At 45.0% G+C, this 25943-nt stretch overlaps 1 protein-coding gene across 2 annotated transcripts in view; it reads right to left on the reverse strand.

Annotated features, from left to right (window-relative positions):
- LOC147122011 (5'-AMP-activated protein kinase subunit beta-2-like) overlaps positions 1 to 17523 on the reverse strand; it is a 42103-nt gene extending 24580 nt beyond the window's left edge. The window contains exons 1-5 of one of the 2 annotated variants that reach the window (XM_085982657.1): positions 17398 to 17523; positions 12623 to 12860; positions 9407 to 9573; positions 7174 to 7267; positions 777 to 891 (exon numbers count right to left, since the gene is read on the reverse strand). In XM_085982657.1, the coding sequence (XP_085838783.1) occupies positions 777 to 891; positions 7174 to 7267; positions 9407 to 9573; positions 12623 to 12790 (544 nt within the window). In that variant the 5' untranslated portion in view covers positions 12791 to 12860; positions 17398 to 17523. Of the gene's footprint in view, positions 1 to 776; positions 892 to 7173; positions 7268 to 9406; positions 9574 to 12622; positions 12861 to 17340 lie in introns of both variants that reach the window. The other variant, XM_085982658.1, reaches the window with a different exon arrangement.
- Between the last annotated feature and the right edge of the window lie 8420 nt (positions 17524 to 25943).

Below are 25943 nucleotides of genomic sequence, written 5' to 3' on the forward strand. Positions count from 1 at the left end.
CCCTTGACATTCAACTGCATTACCATCGCCGAATCCCCCACCAACATCCTGGAGGGTCACCATTGACCAGAAACTTAACTGGACCAGCCACATAAATACTGTGGCAACAAAAGCAGGTCAGAGGCTAGGTATTCTGCGGCAAGTGTCTCACCTCCTGACTTCCTAAAGCCTTTCCACCATCTACAAGGCACAAGTAAGGAGTGTGATGGAATACTCTCCACTTGCCTGGATGAGTGCAGCTCCAACAACACTCGAGAAGCTCGACACCATCCAGGACAAAGCAGCCCGCTTGATTGGCACCTCATCCAGCACCTTAAACAATCACTCCCTTCACCACTGGCGTACCATGGCTGCAGTGTGTACCATCTACAAGATGCACTGCAGCAACTCGCAAGGCTCCTTCGGCAGCACCTCCCAAACCCGTGACCTCTTCCACCTAGAAGGACAAGGGCAGCAGGCGCATGGGAACACCACCACCTCCAAGTTCCCCTCCAAGTCACACACCATCCTGACTTAGAAGTATATCGCCGATCCTTCATCGTCACTGGGTCAAAATGCTGGAACTCCCTCCCTAACAGCACTGTGGGAGTACCTTCACTACACGGACAGCAGCGGTTCAAGAAGGCAGCTCACCAGCACTTTCTCGAGGGCAATTAGGGATCGACAATAAATGCTGGCCTTGCCAGCGACGCCCACATCCCATAAAACGAGTTAAAAAAATCAATTGCGATTTTCATTTTGACAGATTGTACCATCTACAGCTGTACACTCCTCACCTGAGGTATCTGAACACTCCAGTGAGTCGTGTTTAAGGGCATCAAACACCTCAAAGTCAGATTTCTTCACTTGAATAATGTTATTGATTGTCCCGAGCTGACTGGTTGTCACTGGCTGAGAAGAAAAAAACAAATATTCAGAGAAAGACAGTACTGCATTTCTTCATAGTTAAAATATGTGCTCTGGGTTCTCTTCACATTGTATAAATATTTTGCCTTTTACTAGCGATTTTTGTGGAAGATCATTTTATGCCAGATTCCTCTTCCCCTTATTTCCCAACAATTATATATTGCTCCTTAAAGATCATAGGATTTACAGCACAGGATGAGGCTATTTGGCCCATCATGCCTGTGCTAGCACTTTAACTGCGCTTTCCCCATATGCTTTTACATTCTCAATTTTGAAATATTTATCCATTTCTTTTTTAAATGATATAATCTCTGCCTCAATTGCTACTTGTAAAAGTATACCATGTTGCAATAACTATTTGAAAGAATTTTTCTAACTGCCTCTTCATTTTTCTGGTAATAATCCTAAAGTATGCCCCTTTTGCAAATTCATCAACCAGCAGAAACAATCTTTCACTGTTTACCATCTCAAAATCTTTATCAGAACCGCCCCCCCCAATCTTCTCTGTTCAAATGAAGAAAAAAATACCTATTTTAAAAACTTTTTTGCCTAATTATAACCTCTCATTCCTGGTATAATCTTATAATCCTAGTGAATCTTCTCTGTACCTTTTCCATGACTGTTATGCCTTTCCTATAATGGAGTGCCAAAATTGCATGCAATACTCCAATTGTGGCCTGTCCAATGTCTTGTACAAATTCAACAACCCTTCATTGCTTTTATATTCAATGTCCTTATATATAAAACCCAGAATCCCATTGTCTTTATGACTTTCTGCCTGTGCTCTTACCTTTTAAGATCCGTGTACCTGCACCTACTCTGTTAAGGAGTTTTACCAATTGAGGCATACTTCCCAAAAAGTACAGCCTCACAATTCTCTGCACTGAACTGGATCGGTGTGTATCTGCCCACTCTTCTAAACTGTCTATGCCCTCCTGTAATGGCTTGCACTCTTCCTCACACTTGCCATGCCCTCTAGTTTGGTATCATCAGCAAATGTTGATGATATTCCTCTTGCCTATGTCCAAATTATTTGTATAAATGGAAAACATCTCAAAGCATGAAGAAAAGGAGTTGGGGACAGGGAGGGCTCATTCAGGACACAGGTGATGGGCATGTAGGACGAGCTGAAGTGGAGGCAGAAGGTTGGATAGCATCAGAGAAATAAATCTTCAGGGTGATAAAGATGTGGATGAGGGTTCTTCTAACTTTTCTTCATAACTCATTCATCTGACACTAGGTATCAGCCTAGTGGCTCTTCTCTGCACCACTTCGAGCTTGAATGTCTCCATTGTACCTCGGTGACCAGAAATGAAAACAGTATTCAGGTACAGCCACAACGTGGGAAAGGTGTTGGAAAGTGAGATGTTCAAACAAGGAAAAGGTGCTAGAAGAATACAATGCTAGGTCAAGATGAGACCTGGAAATGGATGCACATTTGTGGCAAGAATTCCCAATAAATGTAATGAACTACATCAGTTCTGGGCAAGGTCAACTGGAAGCTGAATTGAAGCTTCTCAACTCAGAAGGTGGATCAGACAATGGTCAGCTTTCTTTCCTGATATAATACATCCTGCAGGCATAACAAAAAGCAAAGGAGACAAAAGCTATGGAAATAGAGATCCACAGCCTTGTCCATCCCTCCCCTCCCAACCAATGAAGGGTAAAAAATCTGTTAGTAAATGACTACAAGAATCTGACAAAAGGTCGTCGACCTGAAACGTTAACTCTGTTTCTCTCTCCACAGATGCTGCCTGACCTGCTGAGCATTTCCAGCATTTTCTGTATTTATTTCAGATTTCCAGCATTAGTATTTTGTTTTTGTACAAGAATCTTGCAGGTTATACCAAGACAGTGTACAAAGAGTCCATCTAAAAATGTCCGGTAAGGGAAGGAAATTTTTTAATATGCACAAAGCTTCTGTCCAAGGCTTTGTGAATTTTAGATGGCATACTTTAAACTATCTACCATGGAAGTTACCATTCTCAATAATCTAGTATTGGTTTTATGGAGGAATATTTAGGGGAAGCATTAGCATTGGGCTGGTATCAACGTGAAACAAGACAGGCAAAAGATAATTATGAGGCCTCTTCATCGAATTAAATGTCCTTGGCTTAGATATTGGCTCCTGAAATTGTACATTTTGCAAAGTTGGAGGGCTTCAAGAAGTCTTATCTGAGCAAAATATGACAAAGTATATGAAATTTTTACAACACTATAAAGAGATTTCTCCTTTGACTTTTCATATTTGCCCAACGTAATTATATTTAAGAGTAAATATTACTCAGAGTTTCTCCTGATGGCTCTACAAGTTTTTGAGCCATTCAAACCAAAAGGTACCAGGATCAATCCCGAGTCAAAGCTGAGTTAGCTGATCTCAACTGGCAGTACCAGGATTACTACTACTGGCCTCAGTACCCCTCAGTAGGGAAGGAAGAAGTCCACTAGGGTTCCTACTCTAGATTCTATTTTTAAAAATTCTTTCATGGGATGTGGGCGTCGCGGGCAAGACCAGCATTTATTGCCCATCCCTAATTGCAATTGAGAAGGTGGTGGTGAGCTGCCTTCTTGAACCGCTGCAGTCCATGTGGTGAAGGGTTCCGCCCACTAAGGGGCACAATGGACATGATCTTCACCGGGCGTCAAAAACAAGAGAAATGCAGGGAACAGCACCAACTGCTGTACATGGCCTTCTTTGACCTCACAAAGGCCTTCGACATGGTCAACCGTGAGGGATTATGGAGTGTCCTCCTCAAATTCGGCTGCCCTCAAAAGTTAGTCACCATCCATCACGACGATATGCAAGCAGTGATCCTGACCAACGGATCCACCACAGACCCAATTCACGTACGGACCAGGGTCAAGCAAGGCTGTCATATCGCTCTTCTAGATCTTCCTTGCTGCAATGCTCCATCACACCCTCAGTAAGCTCCCCGCTGGAGTGGAGCTAATCTACAGAACAGGAAACGGCAAACCTCCGTCGCCTCCAGTCCAGATTCAAGGTCGTCCCATCCTCCGTCATCGAATTACAATATGCAGACGATGCTTGCGTCTGCGCACACTCGGAGGTTGAACTCCAAACCATCGTCAACACCTTCACAAAAGCGTACAAGAGCATGGGCCTTACACTAAACATCCGTCCTCTACCAACCTGCCCCCGCCACACAGTACTGACCCCTATCAAAATTCACGACGAGGCCTTGGACAACGTGGACCACTTTCCATACCTTGGGAGCCTACTGTCAACAAGGGCAGACGTCGATGACAAAGTCCAACACTGCCTTCAGTGTGCCAGTGCGGTCTTCGGTCGCCTGAGGAAGAGAGTGTTTGAAGACCAGGACATCAAACCCGGCACCAAGCTCATGATCTACAGAGCAGTAGTGATTCCCGCCCTCCTGTATGCTTCAGAGACATGGACCATGTACAGCAGGCATCTCAAAGCACTGGAGAGGTACCACCAATGCTGCATCCACAAGATCCTGCAAATCCATTGGCAGGATAAGCGCACCAATGTCACTTTTCTCGCTCAGGCCAACATCCCCAGCATCGAAGCTTTGACCACGCTCAATCAGTTCCGATGGACGGGCTACATCGTCTGCATGCCTGATACAAAACTCCCAAAACAAACACTACTCAGAGCTCCGACATGGCAGGAGAGCCCCAGGTGGGCAGAGCAAATGCTTCAAGGACACCCTCAAAGCCTCCTTGAAAAACTGTAATATCCACTCCGACACCTGGGAATCCCTGGCCCAATATCGCTCAAAGTGGAGGAGAAGCATCCGGGAAGGCACCGAAAACCTCAAGTCGCTTCGCCAGGAGCAAGCGGAAGCCAAGCACAAACAGTGGAAGGAGCGCACGTCAACCTAAGCACCCCACCTACTGGCCCCTTCAACTGCCGTCTGCCCCACCTGTGACAGAGGCTGTAGGTACCGCATTGGACTCATCAGTCACCCGAGAACTCATTTTTAGTGTGGAAGCAAGTCATCCTTGTTCCGAGGGACTGCCTGCCTAAGAAGAAGGTGGTACTCCCACAGTGCTGTTAGGGAGGGAGGTCCAGCATTTTGACCCAGCGACGATGAAGGAATGACGATATACTTCCAAGTCAGGATGGTGTGTGACTTAGAGGGGAACTTGGAGGTGGTGGTGTTCCTATGCGCCTGCTGCCCTTGTCCTTCTAGGTGGAAGAGGTCACGGGTTTGGGAGGTGCTGCCAAAGAAGCCTTGGCGAGTTGCTGCAGTGCATCTTTTAGATGGTACACACTGCAGCCACAGTACGCTGGTGGTGGAGGGAGTGAATGTTTAAGGTGGTGGATGGGGTGCCAAACAAGTAGGCTGCTTTGTCCTGGATGGTGTCGAGCTTCGAGTGTTGTTGGAGCTGCACTCATCCAGGTATGTGGAGAGTATTCCATCACACTCCTTACTTGTGCCTTGTAGATGGTGGAAAGGCTTTGGGGAGTCAGGAGGTGAGACACTCGCCTCAGAATACCTCGCCTCTGACCTGCTCTTGTTGCCACAGTATGTATGTGGCTGGTCCAGTTGGGCTTCTGGTCAATGGTGACCCCCAGGATGTTGGTGGTGGGGGATTTGGCAATGGTAAATGTCATTGAATGTCGTCAAGGGGTCTTGCTGCATGCGGGCATGGACTGCTTCTTTATCTGAAGAGTTGTGAATGGCACCGAACACTGTGCAGTCATCAGTGAACATCCCCATTTCTGACCTTATGTTAGAGGGAAGGTCATTGATGAAGCAGCTGAAGATGGTTGGGCCTAGGACACTGCCTTGAGGAACTCCTGCAGCAATGTCCTAGGGCTGTGATGACTGACCTTCAACCACCACAACCATCTTCCTTTGTGCTAGCTTTGACTCCAGCCAGTGGAGAGTTTTCCGCCCGATACCCATTGACTTCAGTTTTACTAGGATGCCACACTTGGTCAAATGCTGCCTTAATGTCAAGGGCAGTTATTCTCACCTCACCTCTAGAATTCAGCTCCTTTGTCCATGTTTGGACCAAGGCTGTAATGAGGTCAGGAGCCGAGTGGTCTTGGCGGAACCCAAACTGGGCATCAGTGAGCAGGTTATTGGTGAGTAAGTGCCACTTGATAGTATTGTCAATGACACCTTCCATCACTTTGCTGATGATTGAGAGTAGACTGATGGGGCGGTAATTGGCCGGATTGGATTTGTCCTGCTTTTTGAGGACAGGATATCCTGGGCAGTTTTCCACATTGTCAGATAGATGCCAGTGTTGCAGCTGTACTGGAACGGCTTGGCTAGATGCACGGCTAGTTTTGGAGCACAAGTCTTCAGCACGACAGCCGGGATGTTGTCGTGGCCCATAGCCTTTGCTGTATCCAGTGCGTTCAGCCGTTTCTTGATATCACGTGTAATGAATCGAATTGGCTGAAGACTGGCTTCTGTGATGGTGGGGACCTCGGGAGGAGGCCGATATAAATCACCCACTCTGCACTTCTGGCTGAAGACGGTTGCAAACGCTTCAGCCTTGTCTTTTGCACTCACGTGCTGGGCTCCACCATCATTGAGGATGGGGATATTCATGGAGCCTCCTCCTCCTGTTGTTGAATGGTCCATCACCATTCACGACTGGATGTGGCAGGACCATGGAGTTATGATCTGATCCGTTAATTGTGGGATCTCTTAGCCCTGTCTATAGCATGATGCTTCCGCTTTTTGGCATGCATGTAGTCCTGTGTTGCAGCTTTCCCACGTTGGCACCTCATTTTTAGGTATGCCTGGTGCGGCTCCTGGCATGCTCTTCTATACTCCTTATTGAACCAGTGTTGGTCCCCTGGCTTGATAGTAATGGTAGAGTGAGGGATATGCCAGGCCATGAGGTTACAGATTGTGGTGGAATACAATTCTGCTGCTGCCCCCCCACAGTGCCTCATGGATGCCCAGTTTTGAGCTGCTAGATCTGTTCTGCATCAATCCCATTTAGCACGGTGGTAGTGCCACACAACACGATGGAGGGTGTCCTCAGTATGAAAATGGGACTTTGTCTTCACAATGACTGCGGTGGTCACAGCGACCCCTGCTGAAAGTACACGCATGTGGATGGTATGATCAAATAACCTGCGGACATTCATCAAGACTCAGAGAATTGGCAAGAAACAAAATACCCAATCTACAGTATGCATGTAATAAGAATGCCTTTCACTATGTTGCTTCCCCCCCCCACCTCCACCTATGATATTGTAGGTTACAAATACAAGTTTTATAAAACTTAATAAAAAGTCAAATGAGTACTTACCTCTGAAGGGTCATGAGCCCACTGCCCATCTACAAAGAACTTGTATTGGTGTTCTCCTTCTGGTAGATCAAGGATAGCAACAAAGTCATTATGACTGTAAAAGACAGAAATGCTAAGTTGTACTATCCAAGACTTGATTATCAAAACACAATTATTTTTTTTGTCTTCTCAATTTTCTCCCTTCCCCTCCTGAAAGCATCGGCTCCCTTACAGAGGTGCAGTTCTGAGCAGAGAAGACACAATTCCGTTTCTCATCATTGGCTATTGTGGCAGAGAGTGGCTATTTTTCATCACGTTTTACCTCCTGACTACACCTTGAAGAGGAAAGCTGCCTCATAGCCAAAGCCCCTTATATGAGGTTGTGGATTAAGCACTTTGTAACAAGAAATCCTAGAGCACACAGTGTTGCAATGTGTGTTTCTTGCAAATACTTTTTACTCATGCTTAATGGAAAATGCAAGGTTTCATAGGCAAGCTCACACTTCTTAATGATTAAAACTTTATCACGTGCTGAGAGTGTATGAGATAGTGTGCCACTGGATGAACAATGCACACATACCATTGGAATATGTACCGCAAATAGTAAAGCCATCTCCTACAGACCATTCCAAATCAATGGGAAATGGTAAGCGGACAAGACCATATAGCTAAGGCTAAAAACTACAAGCAACTTATTGTAATATAAGTAAAATTACAGGGAAGCAAATAAAGTAAGTCAGCATTTAAAAAATAGCAAGAGTTTCAGATTCCTTAAAGTCCTTTTACCCCACAGCATTATTTTGCTTAGGTGCTATTACTATACATGGGTTTTTAATGCACCATGGAATTCTGTCTCATCACTGAGACATGGAGCTAAGTGGCTAAATCATGTAAAGTAATGCAATTGCCAGCAGCTGTTAGATTTATTCCCAGCTTGTGCTGCCTCTGGAGACAGACTGTCAATCAAATCAGAGTACAAAGACTAAGAGCTGCTTTGATTTCAAGCAGACCATTACACCTCCAGGACCATGCAACATTGCATGAATACACAAGAGCCTTGCTAGTGGGACACACCTTGGTGGGACAAGCATTGCAGATAACAAGTTTGAATCTTCTTGAAGTAGCAAACTCACATACATTGTCTAAGGAAACAATCCAGTTTTGTCTTAACAGGAGACTGTCTACAAGCAATTGATAGAACAAGGCATGTCATCCTACTGTCAAGTGGGCATCTACACTCTAGACAGGATTTCTAACCTCTTACACACAGACATATTACTAACAGAAGCCCAGCTTTTAAATTTTGTTGCACTAGTTGGTCAATCTACAAATTCATACAAGGAGAGAAACAAATTTCTCATCAATTAAAACTGGGTGGATCTTAGAATGTCACATGCAGCATTGGACTTCATAATCTAGAACTTCAAAGTGGCTGGCATATCACAAGCTCTCCTGTGTAGGTCCTTCTACCACAATGAAGGCAGATGTCAAAAAGCTGAGGAGGAAACTCTAAGGCTTGGGACAATAGTCTGGAAGGAGTTGTCTGCAGATCAGATATGTGAACATGCACTCATATATCCATGGTTCAGTGCCTACCTTGACTAGGTTGCTGCTGAAACTCCACACCTTCAAATAATGGAACCATCATTTGAATAGGTATAGTATGTGTCCATTTTGTTCAAGAGGATGTTTGCAACATATTCACACATTTTATGGGGGGGGTGGTGGAGGGAGGTATTTTGTTGCTCATCATGCCATTGGGGAGGTTATCCTGGCACCTGCTGTCTATCTAGCAAGAACTCTAACCTATGCACATTAGACAACTGATGACAATCTAGTGATCCACAGTATATTAGTAATAAGTGGATGATCCTAGCTAAACAAGCAGTAAACCTAACAATGCTCTGCATTATTAAGCTGTGAAGTATTATACCTATGCAGCACCTCTATGCAGACTGGAGCTCCTTAGGCTTTGGCTATTGGCAACTTTCACCCAGGTTTTCTAGACTTAGATAATTGGGGTGTATTCCTACAGGGTGAGAAATGTCCTCTGCAAATGGAAACTCAAATTATATGGGTTTCTCAATAGTTTTGTTTGGAGACTCAAACATGGTGATGGATTTCTACGCAAGCCAGACATCTGACTCACCAAAATTTTAATAAAACCCAGTAGAGTTTTGTTATGGAAACCCTCCCTCCTGTACAAGAATCTGAAAGTATGGTTTTCAGCTAGTTGCAAATTGCATATATTTACCTTTTAATAAGTGGGATCTTGGTATTCCAGTTGTTGAAGGATCCAGATATGAACACTTCTTTTCCTCCACCTATCCAGCGGATAACTGTGGGACGAGCTTGCTTTGGCAATTTTACAGACTCATCCACATCAGGTTGCCAGGACACAAATTCCTTATCAGCGAGAGGCTAAAATATCAAAACACAAGTGAGAAGGTAACAATGGAGAAAGTTACACGTACAAGTAAACAGTATTTAGAAATACAATTTCTATACAGTTGTATGGTAGCACTAGAGCTTTGGATTCTCTTTCTAGAGTGTTAGGTTAGAATGTCAGCCAACAGTGTTAGCACCCAAGAGAGAAGGAGATTTTCTTATGTGTATATTAGGTGTCATAAAGCTGAAAATGAAAAAAGAGGTCCTATCAATTTGATGGCTTTAGTCCCCCACCCAAATCAGCTCATAAGGTACCGTACTGTGCAGAGGTGGAGCCCTTTATTGGGGAAGGAAGAACACATTTATCAGAGAGGCATTTCTCAATCATCATTAGAAAAGCATCTCCTGCAGCCATGATTAAAGAAAGAGATAAAACTGTAAACAAAAAAACTTACTGATTGGTGTACATCTACCTAAAAAAATTAACCCATCTTTTGTCTTTACAGAGGCTGATAGACCAGCATTTTTTGTTTTCATCTCCCATCAAATGTTGAGAGTTGTTTAATACTGGAGGCAGAATACTCCACAGCACAGACTGCTCATTCACTCTTGGCACAAAAAAAATCTGAAAATACATTATGTTAAAATAAAAGACAATATACACACTCCCTCCTCTTCAAGATATACTCTCACGTGCTTAGTATTAGGTATAATACTACTGAAAGTGCCTTTTAATATACAAATGCAAAGAGTACACACAAACAGACCTCCCTCTGGAATCCATCTACTCTCCTCGAGTACAATCAGAAATTTCAGTGTAGAAGGGTGCCCTTTTACCTAATAACATTCTGCATTGGAGCAACCTGTAGTACTCACATCTCGTTGCTTTTGCCCTGTATCCTTCAATATTTTTCTTATTCAAAAGTTTATCTAATTTACAATTATGGTGCATTTAGACAGAACCCAGTTTACAGTGCTTGGTTCCTAACTTCAACTGTCCTTTTTAGGAAAGAACTTGGTGCATGCCTGGATGCATGCATGCAAACACAGGGTTGTCTTGTAAAAATTAGAAATTTAGATATTTAAATGGAACGGGAGAATCCCTACTCAGTCAAAAATGTTAATTCATTACATCAAATGTATAGCATAGAAACAGGCCATTTGGCCCAACTGGTCCAGGCCAGTGTTTATGCTCCACAAGAGCCTCTTTCCATCCTACTTCATCTAACCCTATCAACGTATCATTCTATTCCTATCTCCCTCATGTGTTTATGTAGCTTTCCCTTAAATGCATCTATGCTATTTGCCTCAACTACTCCTTGTGGCAGCGAGTTCCACATCTAACCACTCTCTGGGTAAAGAAATTTCTCCCGAATTCCCTATTAGATTTATAAGTGGCCATCTTATATTTATGGCCACTAGTTTTGGTCTCCTCCACATGTGGAAACATCTTTTCTAAGTCTACCCTATCAAATCCTTTCATAATCTTAAAGATCTCTATCAGATCACCTTCTCTTTTCTAGAGAAAAAGAGCCCCAATCTGTTGAATCTTTCCTGATAAGGTATAACCTCTCAGTTCTGCTATTAAATTAAGGTTAGGTAGGTTTACAAACTGTCATGGGGGTCTACTAGACCGCTTGAGAAATTTGCAAACCATGTTGAATTTACACTCAGTGTGGTATTAAACCAAAATAGTATGAGACTACCCTCTCAAGAACTCCCACTCTGTAGATGGCCCAGAAGCAGGAAGTGCTTTGCACCAACACTAAACTGGCAGTGTAAATATATCCTTAAATTGATTGGTTCATTTTCAATAGCCACTTATGGTACATCTTGTATATCTGAGAAACATCCATTTACTCATACTCTCTGCTTTCTATCATGCTGCCTTCCCTCTATCCATGCCATCACTTTACAAATAGGGCATTTGTTAGTTAGAATATATAATAGATGATGGTTTTCCTAATCTTTGTTTTGCTGTGCAAGTTTTTAAATATTTAAATATCATAAGTAGTTCAGTTTTTAAAAAATATATTTTATTATTTTTCAAGATGTATAAATTGAACTATTAGTAACTCACACTGTTTTACAATTCCATGGGCATTTATAGCATGTCATCCATGCAGCCATTCTTCATATCTGAACCTAGACTGATCATTTGAAGAGGGGCACCACCCTGTTCAAACAATCTCGTCCTCACCAGGCATCCACAGACACATACGGCCAGCAGGGTCAATGGGTTTCAATCAAGTACAAAGGCCCTAGTTTATTTTTTACCTCACTAGCATAGGACACAAATGCCAACTGTCTCAACCCCAATACCACCCTGGCTGAGATTAATTAACTTAACATAGGCCAGGGATTTAACCTGGTACCTTCCTGGTCTATAAGGCTCAGTGTAACACCACACAATATATTTGCATCAAAGAAATATTTAAACTGCTTTACCAAATACAATGATTAAGAATTCTTACTCAATGTAGAAAGAAAAAAAATTGCATTTATATAGTGCAATGCACAACCTCAGGATATCCCAATTACTTTACAGCCAATTAAGTTCTTTTGAAGTATAGCCACTGTTGTAGTGTAGGGAAACGCAGCAGCCAAGTTGCACACAGAAAGGTCCCATAAACAGCAATAATAATCTGTTTTAATGGTGTTGGATGAAGGATAAATATTGTCGAGGATACCAGGAGAACTCCCTGCTCTTCGAAAAGTGCCACGAGACCTTTTATGTCCACCTGAGGGGGCAGTCAAGGCCTCGGTTTAACATCTCATCCAAAAGATGGCACCACCGACAAGTGCAGTACTGAGGGAGTGCTGCACTAAGTGTCAGCCTAGATTATGTGCTCAAGTCTCTGGAACGGGGCTTGAACCTACGACCCTCTTTAACAGAGGAGAGTGCTAACACTGAGCCTAGGCTGGCAGCTTGGTGTCTCTAAGGGTAACTGAACGACACCTTGAAATTTGATAGTGAAAAGCAGTTACTGTCAGCAAGACAGCTTACAAACAATTTGTTCTTAAATGGAGGAACTTATATATCCACTCGGCTACAAACAAGAAGCATAGCTTCATACTGTACCTTTGAGTCTTGTGTGTGAAAGACGTTGGGGTCGTCTGTGCTGTCCACCATGATTTTAGGACGTTCGTTCTCCTTTGATGATGGAGAACTTCCCATAATGTCAGTACGGTGGGACTTGTGCCCTCCAAGGCGATCTGCTCCCATGCGATCACTGCTGGTGTTCCCCATTGTCCTGACAGTATTGATGCTACTATTGTCAAAATTCAAAAACAGTACAGCTCCACAAGCACTTTCCTGTCTGGGTATCAGAAATAAAAAAGTTGTTATATTTAAATGGAAATAAAAACATACTCTTACTATAGAATGGTGAAGAACACCAAATACCTGATTTATAGAAACAGACAGTCATATCTAGTGAATGAAGTCTTTTCTATTATGATTTGGATTTTTTCCCCTAATTGGCCTTGGGTTTTTATCTGTCCTAGGAGATTACATATCTGCTGGTGGGTAAGGGGTGTCTAATTGTGATGCTTCACGTATCATGACTGTGTGGGACAGGCTTGATGCACCAGTTGGTCTTTTCCTGCCTGTCATTTTTGTATGTTTGCATGAATAAGAAAGGAATCTGTGACTATATTTTGGTAATCATAGAGAGCTAAAAATAGCCATTGCAAATGGTGCCTGACATTAGCAAGTGGGACTAAACTGATCATGCAAGTTTAAATATTTTCAACCTGAAAAAAAGGATTTCCAAAGTTTGTACAGCTCAATGCCATCACATGGTACATTTGCACGATAAACTATTGTTAGAGAAGCCTCAAGACTTTTTCCTCCTCTGGCTGTGTTTGTATATTCCAAAATCTGTTCCTAATGTTTCAAAAAAATATTTAATCAAATTCAATACTGTAGAAAATGCAGTAATACATCCTTTACCAATTCAGTTCTTACTTTAAGACATTAGCCAAAGGCTTAATGGCTGTGGAACTGCCTCCACTTGTTAATTTTCATTCAGCAAGAAGTAAATTAGATTCTCTCACTGCTGCAAATGACTAAGTAGTCTTAACAAGACCCTCCAGCAAACTGGTACATACTTATACAGGAACATAAGAAATAGGAGTAGGCCGTACAGCCCTACAAGCCTGTTCCGCCATTCAATAAGATCATGGCTGATCTTCAATCTCAACTCCACTTTCCCACCCGATTCCCATATCTCTTGATTCCAGAGTGTCCAAAACTGTACACAGTACTCCAGGTGTGGTCTTATCAAAGCCCTATATAATTGCAGCAAGACTTCCTTACTCTTATACTCCATCCCCCTTAAAATAAAGGCGTACATACCATTTGCTTTCCTAAGTGCTTGCTGCACCTGCATGCTAACTTTCTGTGATTTGTGTACAAGGACACCCAAATCCCTCTGCATACCAACATTTACTGGTCTCTCACCTTTTAAAAAAAATCCTGCATTTCTATTCTTCCCACCAAAGTGGATAATTTCACATTTCCCCACATTATACTCCATCTAACACCTTCATGCCCACTCACTTAACTTGTCTATATCCCTTTGCAACCTCTTAGTGTCCCCCTCACAGTTTACTTTCCCACCTAGCTTTGTATCAGCAGCAAACTTGGATACATTACTTCTGCATTACTCTACTCTCGTGGGCATCACAATGTTAATCTGAATAGATATATTGTATGTTATTTACCTATCACCTGATCAGAGAACAAAACAGGCCTTGCTTCCTCATGTTAACTATGCCAGTTAACATGCTACGGTGCTGTGTGATTCAGCACAACACATTGTAATTGGAGATAGTGGATTCAGGAGAAAGGTAAAAGTCAGTCTGTCTCAGCCAGAGAAATGGGGTGCAAGAAAGAAGAGTAAATGACCTTGGATTATTTACAAATGTTGTTGTATTATCCAAATACACAAAGAAAAACTGTGTGCTACAATGTGAAACAATGGCAGAAAAACAGACTCCCCAGCAGGAAATCTTGACTGCTTTGATTCAATGCGGTTCTCCCTTCAGTTCTTGTTCTCCAGCACCTGATAGCATAGAATTGCCCCAGCAGCCGTAGAGTAAATATTAAATATTAAAACTACAGACAATATCCCAACACTCTGTGTTGTAGGCCCTTTACTGGAGAATGGTCCTTGGGATTGTGGCTCTTGCCAAAACATTGCCACAATGCCTTAAAGGAACATACAAGGTCCAGTAAAGGAGTGAATAACCTAGTTTAATGTGACGGTTAATGCTAGAATTACCTAAAGACTCAAAATTACCGTAAACACCAAAAACCTAGGAGCCGAAGGTTGAGAAGGATCAAAAAACAGAACACGGATGGCAGAGGATTGGAAAGGCAGAAGCAAAGACTACCCTAAATGGGACAAAACCCTCATGTTTTTTCCACAACAGTCCCAACCCAGAGAATCAAGATTTCTTGGAGATAAGGGTTTTCCAATCCTAATTCTTACACAATATTGTATAAAAGGAAAATAAGCACAAGATAAATTTAACCAAAGATAAATGAAGAGTACACACACACACAGTCATTGTGACCAAGCTATTTTGCAGAGCACTTTGGCGCAAGCCAATTATGAAGGTAGCAACATCTAACAATACACATTGAGGAAATAAGCATTGTACATCAAAGACGATTAGCAAGACTATCTCTACAGTCCAAAGGAATCTGGCGTTGGAAACCCAACGCATAATTCTAATCTCCCATAACCTGTCTAATATAGTATGTCTAGACCAGTGAGTAAGTCCATAAAAGTCACCAGCTTCTTGATAACATCCCTAATGCAAATCTGGCATGTGCATTTGGTAGCGGGGGAGGAAATGTTGAATCACCACAACACAGCAGAGCCAGACCTGGCAGTATAATTTGGGATTACTGCAAAATGGATGGAAGAGAAATAGGCTTTACTAACAATCAACAACAACTTGCATTTATATAGCATCTTGAATGCAGAAAAATCTCTCAAGATGCTTCACAAGGACATAATCAGATAAAAATGGATATTGAGACAAAGGAAATATTAGGAGGTGAGGTGGGTTTTAAGGAGGGCCTTAAAGGAGGAGAGGGAGGTGGAGAAGTTTAGGGAGGGAATTAGAGACCATGGGGTGACTCAACAGCTGAAAGCATGACTGCCAATGGTGGGGTGAAGACTAGGAGATGATTCACAAAAGGCCAGAGTCAGAAGATTGGAGAGTCTGGGGGCTGGGGGCGAAGTTGTAGGAGGAGGTAACAGAAATTGGGAGTGGCAAGGCCATGTAGGGATTTAACAGGAAGGTGTAAATTAGAGGCACTGGGGAACTGGGAACCAATGTAGGTCAGTAAAGGCAGGGGTGATGCGTGATCGGATACGAGTAGCAGTATATTGGAAGAACTGATGTTTACAGAGGGTGGAGAATGGGAGACTGGCCAGGAGGACTTTGGAATAGTCGAATCTGGAGATGACAAAGGCATGGATGAGGGTTTCCGTGGTAGATGGTCTGAGGCAGGTGATGTTATGGAGGTGGAAGTAGCTGGTCTTTCTAATGGTTGAAAACTCAAGAATAGGACGACGAGCTTGCAAACAGTCTGCTTCAGCCTGAGACAATAGCCGGGGAGGGAGATAGAATCGGTGGCAAGAATAGAGAGTTTGTGGCAGGGGCGGAGGACGATGGCTTCAGTCTTCCCAATATTTAACTGGAGGAAATAGTTCCTCGTCCAAGACTGGATACCAACAATCAGCATATATATCTGTAGTAAACAAACATTCTTCTTGTTTCTAAGAAAATACTTAATGAAGCATTTTGTTCGAGTGATAACAGTTTCAGTTACCTCTGCAGTTTGTCCAATTTTATTACGTGCACATAATCAGACATTTAATAGATCTACTCAGATCACTGAAATACCACCAATGACCACTGAACCATACCAAACCAAATTTGGAATAAGTATTATCAAATTATCCAACTGAAAATATCAAATAGTTAGTTTATGAGCATTTCTTCCACAAAGATCAGCACTGATGAAGGAGTTTATTCTGGCTATCTAGCTCATTCATCTATGGAAAACAATCCTAATTCACATCACAGGATCTAGCTGCCTCTTGATCAACTCCCGTTCTTTGCCTCCACTTCCTTCCCCTGAACACTGCGCCAGGTATTGATCACTCTGCGTGAATTCAAGTGCTTATTCACATTTTCCCCCTTTCTGGCGTTTGGTCAGTTTGCAATTACTATAATAAGTAGTGTCCTTATAAAAATAAACTAAAGCACAGAAGGCTTAACAAATCTACCCACGAATTGTTTTTTGTATATATTCATATTGCCATACTCATCATTTACATAAAACGGTGGGGGAGGGATGGAGGCTTGAGTTGCTCCCTAATAAAGTTAACATTCACAGGACGGACAACACAAACAGCTGTAAAAGTTCATATCGTTGCAATTCCGAGGTTGTAATATACTAAATACGCGAATAACCTACATTTATAAAACATACACATTTATTTGCAATTAAACGGAAAATGGGCTCCAGCAGCAGGTGTAATTGCCGGTTCACGGTCTGGCTTCCCATGCAAGCACAATAAAAGGTCACCGGCTCGGCACTGCTAACTATTAAAATGCTACAACCGTTAACAACCATATCTGAGCAAAAGAAACGAGGCCTTCCTAAAGAGATGACTAAATTTAGGTTCAACAAAAGCCCCCCAACCCTCCCCTTCCCATTTTTTTTTGGAAGATAAAAATAGAAATGACACATAAACAGTGACAACAGGTTACCCGCTGAGTATCCGATGACCTTTTCCCGGTGTGTGACGGGGAGTGAGGAGATGTTACCTGGAGTGCTGTAACGGACCTGTTGCTGGTCACAGACCGACTGTCTCTGTCTGTCCCCCAAACGTAACCGCTCCGGTCATTGCGCCGAGTAGTGCGCGTGCCCGGGACCCAGCAGCTCCGCGCGCGCGCGCGCCCTGCCTGCCTGGTGCTGGACCCGGGCCCGCGCGCAGAATCACACTCTTCCTCTGCTCGCGCTCGAAATCACAATTCGGTGCAGATATCCCGAGGGCAGCCACCATTACCACAACAGCTACCTCTCATCCAAACTCATTTTTCTCCTATCCCCAAGGCTGGTCAAATCTGGTTCAATGTGTTGTTGCATTTGTCCTGTTGTGTTGATGCCATTGGGAATATTTTTAGATGGGGCAGTCATGTGGATGCAATCCATTAAAACAGAGCTTTCGTTTTTTTATTAATACACCATGCACAAAAAAAATGACTCTTTCGGACTGGAGGAAGGTACACAGCGGTATTCCCCAAGGGTCAGTACTAGGAACACTGCTTTTCTTGATATATACTAATGACTTGGATGTGGGTGTACAGGGCAGATGACACAAAACTTGGAAGTATACTGAACAGTGAGAAGGATAGTGATAGACTTGAAGAGGACATAGACAGGCTGGTGGAATGGGCAGACCAGTGGCAGATGAAATTTAACGCAGAAAAGTGCGAAGTGATACATTTTGATAGGAATAACGAGGGGAGGCAATATAAATTAAAGGGTATAATTCTAAAGGGGGTGCATGAACAGAGACCTGGGGGTATATGTGCACAAATCATTGAAGGTGGCAGGGCAGGTTGAGAAAGTGGTTAAAAAAGCATATGAGATTCTGGGCTTCATAAATAGAGGCATAGAGTACAAAAGCAAGGACGGTATGAACCTTTATAAAACACTTGTTCAGCCTCAACTGGAGTATTGTGTCTAATCCGGGGCACCTTACTTTAGGAAGGATGTAAAGGTCTTAGAGAGGGTGCAAAAAAGATTTACAAGAATGGTTCCAGGGATGAGGGACTTCAGTTATGTGGATAGATTGGAGAAGCTGGGGTTGTTCTCCTTAGAGCAGAGACGGTTGAGAAGAGATTTGATAGAGGTGTTCAAAATCATGAGGGGTCTGGACAGAGTAGATAGAGAGAAACTGTTCCCATTGGCACACAGGTCGAGAAACAGAGGACACAGATTTAAGGTGATTGGCAGGAGAACCAAAGGCGACATGAGGAAAAACTTTTTTACGCAGCGAGTGGTTATGATCTGGAATGCAATGCCTGAAAGGGTGGTGGAGGCAGATTCAGTCGTGGCTTTCAAAAGGGAATTGGATAAGTACTTGAAGGAAAATTTTTTGCAGGGCTATGGGAAAGGGCGGGGAGTGGGACTAGCTGAAGTGCTCTTGCAGAGAGCCAGCACGGGCTCAACGGGCCGAATGGCCTCCTTCTGTGCTGTAGCGATTCTATGATAAGGATAGTTGACAGGTCCAGGATGAGTCACTTAATATAAGGGTGGGTGGAAACTCTGTAAATAAATGTTACCAGTTTACTGTGTCTCACTGCACATTATAAAAGACAGCATTCATTCCACTGCGTTTCCAGCCTGTTTCAATCTCAAATATAAAGGCAGCATTGAGTCTACTTTCTAACAAGCTGTTTTATATAAAATCTCACTGTTAGCAAATAGCCTTGATACAGAGGGACTACCTGAGTAAATACACAGCTGGAAAATAACTATTTTAAAACTAATTAATCTCCCATGACATTGCTCGTGGGTAGTCTGTCATCTGGAGCATGGTTGTGACAATTAGATATTTTTGTAACCTGCCTGATCCCTTAAGGCCACTGCTCAAATACCTGATGGAAAAAGCAACTAAATAGGAAAATCCAAATAATTGTAGCCACTTGTAAATATCTACCTCCAGCCCAGCATTGGTATTCTGGCAGACTGGCTTTCCTTTTTTTTATGTACCAGCAGCCACAGCTCATGCTGAGTCAATGAATATGCTGTTTGTGCTATGTTGTTGTGGTAAACCACTGTTTGTATTCCTGTTTGTATTCCACTGTGTACATGCCTGGACATGCCTCGGCTGACTCCTCCCACAGGTCCTAGTATAAAGGTGACTGCTCCCCAGCCCTTTGTATCCTGGACCGGTCGACCACGCGAGGCAGACCTCCATTCTGTTGTTAATAAAAGCCTTTAGTTACTCTTCTAACTCTCAGTCTTTTATGAGTAATTGATAGCGCATCAATTTTATTAACAACATTTTTATAATGGAGAAGATCCTCACACCAGCATGCCTGGACTTAGATCATCGGGAGGCGGACTCATCCACCAAGTTTACTCACTGGCTTAAGTGTTTCGAAAAATTCCTGACCGCCTCCGAAGCAATCAAATCGGACGAGGACAAACTGGATGTCCTGACCTCCAAAGTGAACCACCGAGTGTACTCGGTCATCCAAGACGCGACCTCGTACGCGGACGCTATCAAGCTCCTCAAGGACCAGTACACGCGCCCAGTGAACGAAGTGTACGCCAGGCACCTCCTGGGGAGTCGTAAACAACAACCTGGGGAATCGACCGTGGAATACCTTCAGGCACTGTCTGTGCTTGGCCGGGCCTGTGGTTGTAAGGATGTAAAGGCCGCCGTGTACACAGAGGAACTTATCCGGGATGCTTTTGTAGCGGGCCACAGATCCAATTACACCCGACAGCGACTGTTGGAGCAGAGTAACCTCGACCTCAACAAGGCCTCTGAACTCGCACTATCGTTGGATGCAGCCTACCAGGGCATGGATGCCTACTCCTCTGCACCGTGGACGCCGCGGGGAATGACAGCCTGGGACACGGTAGGACCGCCTCATAGCGCCGTGCCACCCCAGCCACACCCCAACAATGGCCCAACTACCGCAGCAGTGTCCCAAGGCCAGACAGCAGTGCCCCAAGGCCAGAAATGCTACTTCTGTGGCCAGGCAAAACACCCCAGAGCGCGCTGCCCGGCGAAAAACGCGATCTGCTCGGGCTGCGGGAAGAAGGGACACTACGCTAGCGTCTGCAGGGCCAAAGCCACCCCGAACCCCAGCAGCGCCGCGTGTGGGCCATGCGGGCCGCCATCTTGGACCTCCCCGGCCATGTGCGAATCACCGGTACAGCAGCCATTTTGGACGCCTCCAGCCACATGGGGATCATGGACGCCGCCATCTTGGACGACAGCCGGGACGCAGCAGGCCCCCGACACCGCCTCATCTGATACCTGCAGCGACACACCGACCCCTACGCTGGCATCCGTTACACTGGACCAAGCGAGACCGCACCAACTGGCCAGTTCCACAATGGACATTAAGGTAAATGGTCACGATACAATCTGCCTTTTTGACTCTGGGAGCACGGAGAGCTTCATCCACCCCGACACGGTGCGGCGTTGCTCTCTCCCAGTCCTGCCTGCGCAACAGCGGATTTCTATGGCCTCCGAGTCCCAGTCGGCGGACATCGGCGGCTACTGCGTGGTGACACTCGTAGTAGACGGGACCGTGTACGATCATTTTAAACTTCTGGTCCTGCCTGACCTCTGCGCTGCCGTCCTGCTGGGGTTAGATTTTCAGTGCCACCTTAAAAGTGTTACGATGGCGTACGGTGGACCCCTACCCCCACTCACAGTCCGCAGCCAGCAGCTTCCAAATTGCCCACCGCGCACCAGGTGCAACCTCTCCACACTCAGAGTCACCCCCCCACCACTGTTTGCTAACCTCACCCCCGACTGTAAGCCCATCGCCACAAAGAGCAGGCGATACAGTGCCGGGGACAGGGTTTTCATTAAAACCGAAGTGGAGCGGCTCCTGAAAGAAGGGATTATTGAGGGCAGCACCAGCCCCTGGCGAGCCCAGGTTGTGGTCGTTAAGACCGGCGAGAAGCAGCGCCTGGTCATCGACTACAGCCAGACAATAAATCGCTACACCCTGCTGGACGCCTACCCACTCCCCCGTATAGCTGATATGGTCAACCAGATCGCGCAGTACCGCGTCTTCTCGACCATTGACCTGAAATCAGCGTACCACCAGCTCCCCATCCGCCCTGAGGACCGCCAGTACACTGCCTTTGAGGCAAACGGCAGCCTCTATCACTTCCTTAGGGTTCCCTTTGGCGTCACCAACGGGGTCTCCGTCTTCCAAAGGGAGATGGACCGGATGGTAGATCAAAATGCGTTGCAGGCCACTTTCCCATATCTGGACAATGTGACCATCTGCGGCCGTGACTTGCAGGACCATGACGCAAACCTCGAAAAATTCCTCCGCACCGCCCAACTCCTAAACCTGACATATAACAAGGAGAAGTGCATATTCCGCACAAACCGCCTCGCCATCCTTGGCTGTGTTGTGGAACACGGAGTCATCGGCCCCGACCCCGACCGGATGCGTCCCCTTATGGAACTTCCACTGCCCCACTGCCTCAAGGCCCTGAAGAGGTGCCTAGGGTTTTTCTCCTATTACGCCCAGTGGGTCCCCTACTATGCGGACAAGGCCCGTCCGCTGATCAAGTCCACCTCTTTTCCCTTGACGGCAGAGGCCCGCTTAGCTTTCCACCGTATCAAGGAGGACATTGCCAAAGCCACCATGCACGCAGTGGACGAATCCATCCCCTTCCAGGTGGAAAGCGACGCGTCCGACTTTGCCCTGGCCGCTACCCTCAATCAGGCGGGGAGACCCGTGGCCTTCTTTTCACGAACCCTCCAAGGCCCGGAGACCAGACACTCCGCTGTTGAGAAGGAGGCCCAGGCGATTGTGGAGGCTGTGCGTCATTGGAGGCACTACCTGGCCGGAAAACGATTTACCCTGCTCACTGACCAGTGTTCAGTTGCTTTTATGTTTAACAACAAGCAGAGGGGCAAAATCAAAAATGACAAGATCTTGAGGTGGAGAATCGAACTTTCCACCTACAACTACGAGATCTTGTACCGGCCCGGGAAGCTAAATGAACCCCCGGATGCGCTATCGCGTGGCACCTGCGCCAGCGCGCAGATCGATAGACTGCGGGCCCTCCACAATGACCTCTGCCACCCGGGGGTCACCAGGTTCTTCCACCTCATCAAGGCCCGCAACCTGCCTTACTCTATTGAGGAGGTCAGGACCATGACCAGGAACTGCCAAGTCTGCGCTGAGTGCAAACTGCACTTTTATAGACCAGACAGGGCTCACCTGATAAAAGCCACTCGCCCCTTCGAGCGCCTGAGCGTTGATTTTAAAGGGCCTCTCCCCTCCTCCGACCGCAATGTGTACTTCCTCAATATTATTGATGAGTACTCCCGTTTCCCGTTCGCCTTCCCCTGCCCGGACATGACCAGTGCCACGGTCATTAAATGTCTGAACAACCTCTTCACCCTGTTCGGCTTCCCCAGCTATATCCATAGCGACCGGGGCTCATCGTTTATGAGCGACGAACTCCGTCAGTACCTGCTAACTAGGGGTATTGCCACAAGCAGGACCACCAGTTACAACCCCCGGGGGAACGGACAGGTGGAAAGAGAAAATGCGACAGTTTGGAAGGCCGTCCTGCTAGCCTTAAAGTCTAAGGGCCTTCCAACCTCCCGCTGGCAGGATGTGCTCCCCGATGCGCTCCACTCTATTCGGTCACTGCTCTGCACTGCCACTGACGCCACCCCTCATGAGAAAATGTTTGTCTTCCCAAGGAAGTCCACATCGGGGACATCGCTACCGCCATGGCTGACGTCCCCAGGGCCGGTCCTACTGAGAAGACACGTGAGGACCCATAAAACGGACCCCCTGGTCGAGAGGGTCGACCTCCTCCACGCCAACCCCCAGTATGCTTACATCGCATACCCGGACGGGCGGGAGGACACAGTCTCCATAAGAGACCTTGCACCCTCGGGGGCCGCAGTAACCCACTACCCACTACCACCCCCCCCCCACGATCCGATATCCAGCCCCAGCAGACGGCAGGCCTGGGCCCCGCGACCCGCTCGACATCTACGAGGACGACACGCCTGTGCCACAGCCTACGCTGACCTCGACGCCGGAAGCTTCACTACCCCTGCCGTCGCCACGCCGATCACAGCGGCAGAGAAGACCTCCGGAGAGACTCCAATACACTAACTTTTAATACACTTCACCCCGCCGGACTCAATTTTAAACAAGGGGTGAATGTGATAAACCACTGTTTGTATTCCTGTTCGTCCTGTTTGTATTCCACTGTGTACATGCCTGGACATGCCTCGGCTGACTCCTCCCACAGGTCCTAGTATAAAGGTGACTGCTCCCCAGCCCTTTGTATCCTGGACCGGTCGACCACGCGAGGCAGACCTCCATTCTGTTGTTAATAAAAGCCTTTAGTTACTCTTCTAACTCTCAGTCTTTTATGAGTAATTGATAGCGCATCAGTTGTGTATAATGTATTGGGGTCAATGATATTTGTTGATTGTAATAAAAGTTCAATTTTAACTATTCAAAGTGTTATGTCTATGTTAGTAGTATTTTGGTTTCAAAGAGCAGACCATTTATATATTGTATAAAATTGGTCATCTGAAAAATAAAATTTAAAAAAACTATCTAGGAGTTAGATGCTGAGGTGTCAAAGGGCTCGTTTCTACAACTGATAGAAGATGTTTTAACCCAGATTTATTTTTAACCCAGGTTTATTTTTAAAGGTGCTAAAATATCTATCCAGTGGCAGTCTTTCACTATAATGACAATTTCGGTTTTTGTAATTGCACATGTGAAGGATGTTTGTGTAACACAGAAACATAGAAGATAGGAGCCCCTTGAGCCTGCTCCGCCATTTAATGAGATCATGGCTGATCATCCAAATTCAGAGCCCTGTCCCTTCTTTCTCCCCATATCCCTTGATCCCTTTAGCCTTAAGAAATATATCTAACGCCTTCTTGAATATATTTAATGAATTGGCCTCAACTGCCTTCTGTGGTAGAGAATTCCACAGGTTCACCACTCTCTGGGTGAAGAAATTCCTCCTCATCTCTGTCCTAAATGGCTTACCCCTTATCCTTAGCCTGTGACCCCTGGTTCTGGACTCCCCTGCCATCGGAAACATCCTTCCTGCACCTAGTCTGTCTAGTCCTGTTAGAATTTTATAAGTTTCAATGAGATCCCCTCTCATTCTTCTAAGCTCCAGCGAATATAAGCCCAATCGACCCAATCTCTCCTTATATGTCATTCCTGCCATCCCAGGTATCAGTCTGGTGAATCTTCGCTGCACTCCCTCCATGGTAAGAACATCCTTCCTCCGATAAGGCGACCAAAACTGCACACAATACTCAAGGTGTGGTCTCACCAAGGCCCTGTACAACTGCAGCAAGACATCCTTGCTCCTGTACTCGAATCCTCTCGCTATGAAGGCCAACATACCATTTGCCTTCTTAACCGCTTGCTGCACCTGCATGCTTACCTTCAGCGACTGGTGCACAAGGACACCCAGATCTCGTTGCACTTCCCCTTCTCCCAATCTATTGCCGTTCAGATAATAATCTGCCTTCTTGTTTTTGCCACCAAAGTGGATAACCTTGCATTTATCCACATTATACTGCATCTGCCATGCATCTGCCCAATCACCCTACCTGTCCAAATCATACTGGAGTTTCTCTGCATCCTCCTCACAGCACACACGCCCACCCAGCTTTGTGTTGTCTGCAAACTTGGAGATATTACATCTAGTTCCCTCGTCTAGATCATTAATATATATTGTGAATAGCTGGGGTCCTAGCACCGATCCCTGCAGTACCCCACTAGTCACTGCCACTCGGAAAAAGACCCGTTTATTCCAACTCTTTGCTTCCTGTCTGCCAACCAGTTCTCTATCCAAGTCAGTACCTTACCCCCAATCTCATGTGCTTTAACTTTGCACGCTAATCTCTTATGCGGAACCTTATCAAAAGCCTTCTGAAAGTCCAAATACACCACATCCACTGGTTCTCCCTTATCTATTCTACCGTTTACATCCTCAAAAAATTCCAGTAAATTAGTCAAGCACAATTTACCTTTTGTAAATCCATGTTGTCTTTGTCCGATCCTGTCACTGTTTTCCAAGTGCTCTGCTATTACATCTTTTATAATGGACTTTTATAATGTATAGGATTTTGTCCATAACCTATGCCTGAGCACAGTACTTTAACTCTATGCAGGATAGTAACCATGGCCAGGACTGTGCCCACAATTAGCACAGAAGTATTTTAACTTACTAGTCGATCTCCCACAGTACATGGGGAGTCAAGAAAAAGTGTGTTCTTCAGGTGAAACAGAGCTAGACACCATTGATAATTGGTCCAGGGCACACAGATGTATTTCAGAACCATTTTAAAGTCTTATATTCTGTGCTTATTTTTATATATTTCCACTATAAATTCCTATGTCTATATTAACAATGGAAACATTCTATGTAAACCTGCCACACTGTAATTACACCCTCCCACCGGTGCTTTTGACAACATCCTGAATTACGTAGGGATTTGTTTAGGGTACTGTTAATTTGTGCTCAAATGTGCAAAATATACAAAATTCTTACAGGGCTTGACAGGGTTGATGCAGGGAGTGTTGTGTAT

Source organism: Somniosus microcephalus, chromosome 3, assembly GCF_052327205.1.
Source record: "Somniosus microcephalus isolate GS21.2 chromosome 3, FLI_Smic_1.0, whole genome shotgun sequence".
NCBI classification, from domain to species: Eukaryota; Metazoa; Chordata; class Chondrichthyes; order Squaliformes; family Somniosidae; genus Somniosus; species Somniosus microcephalus.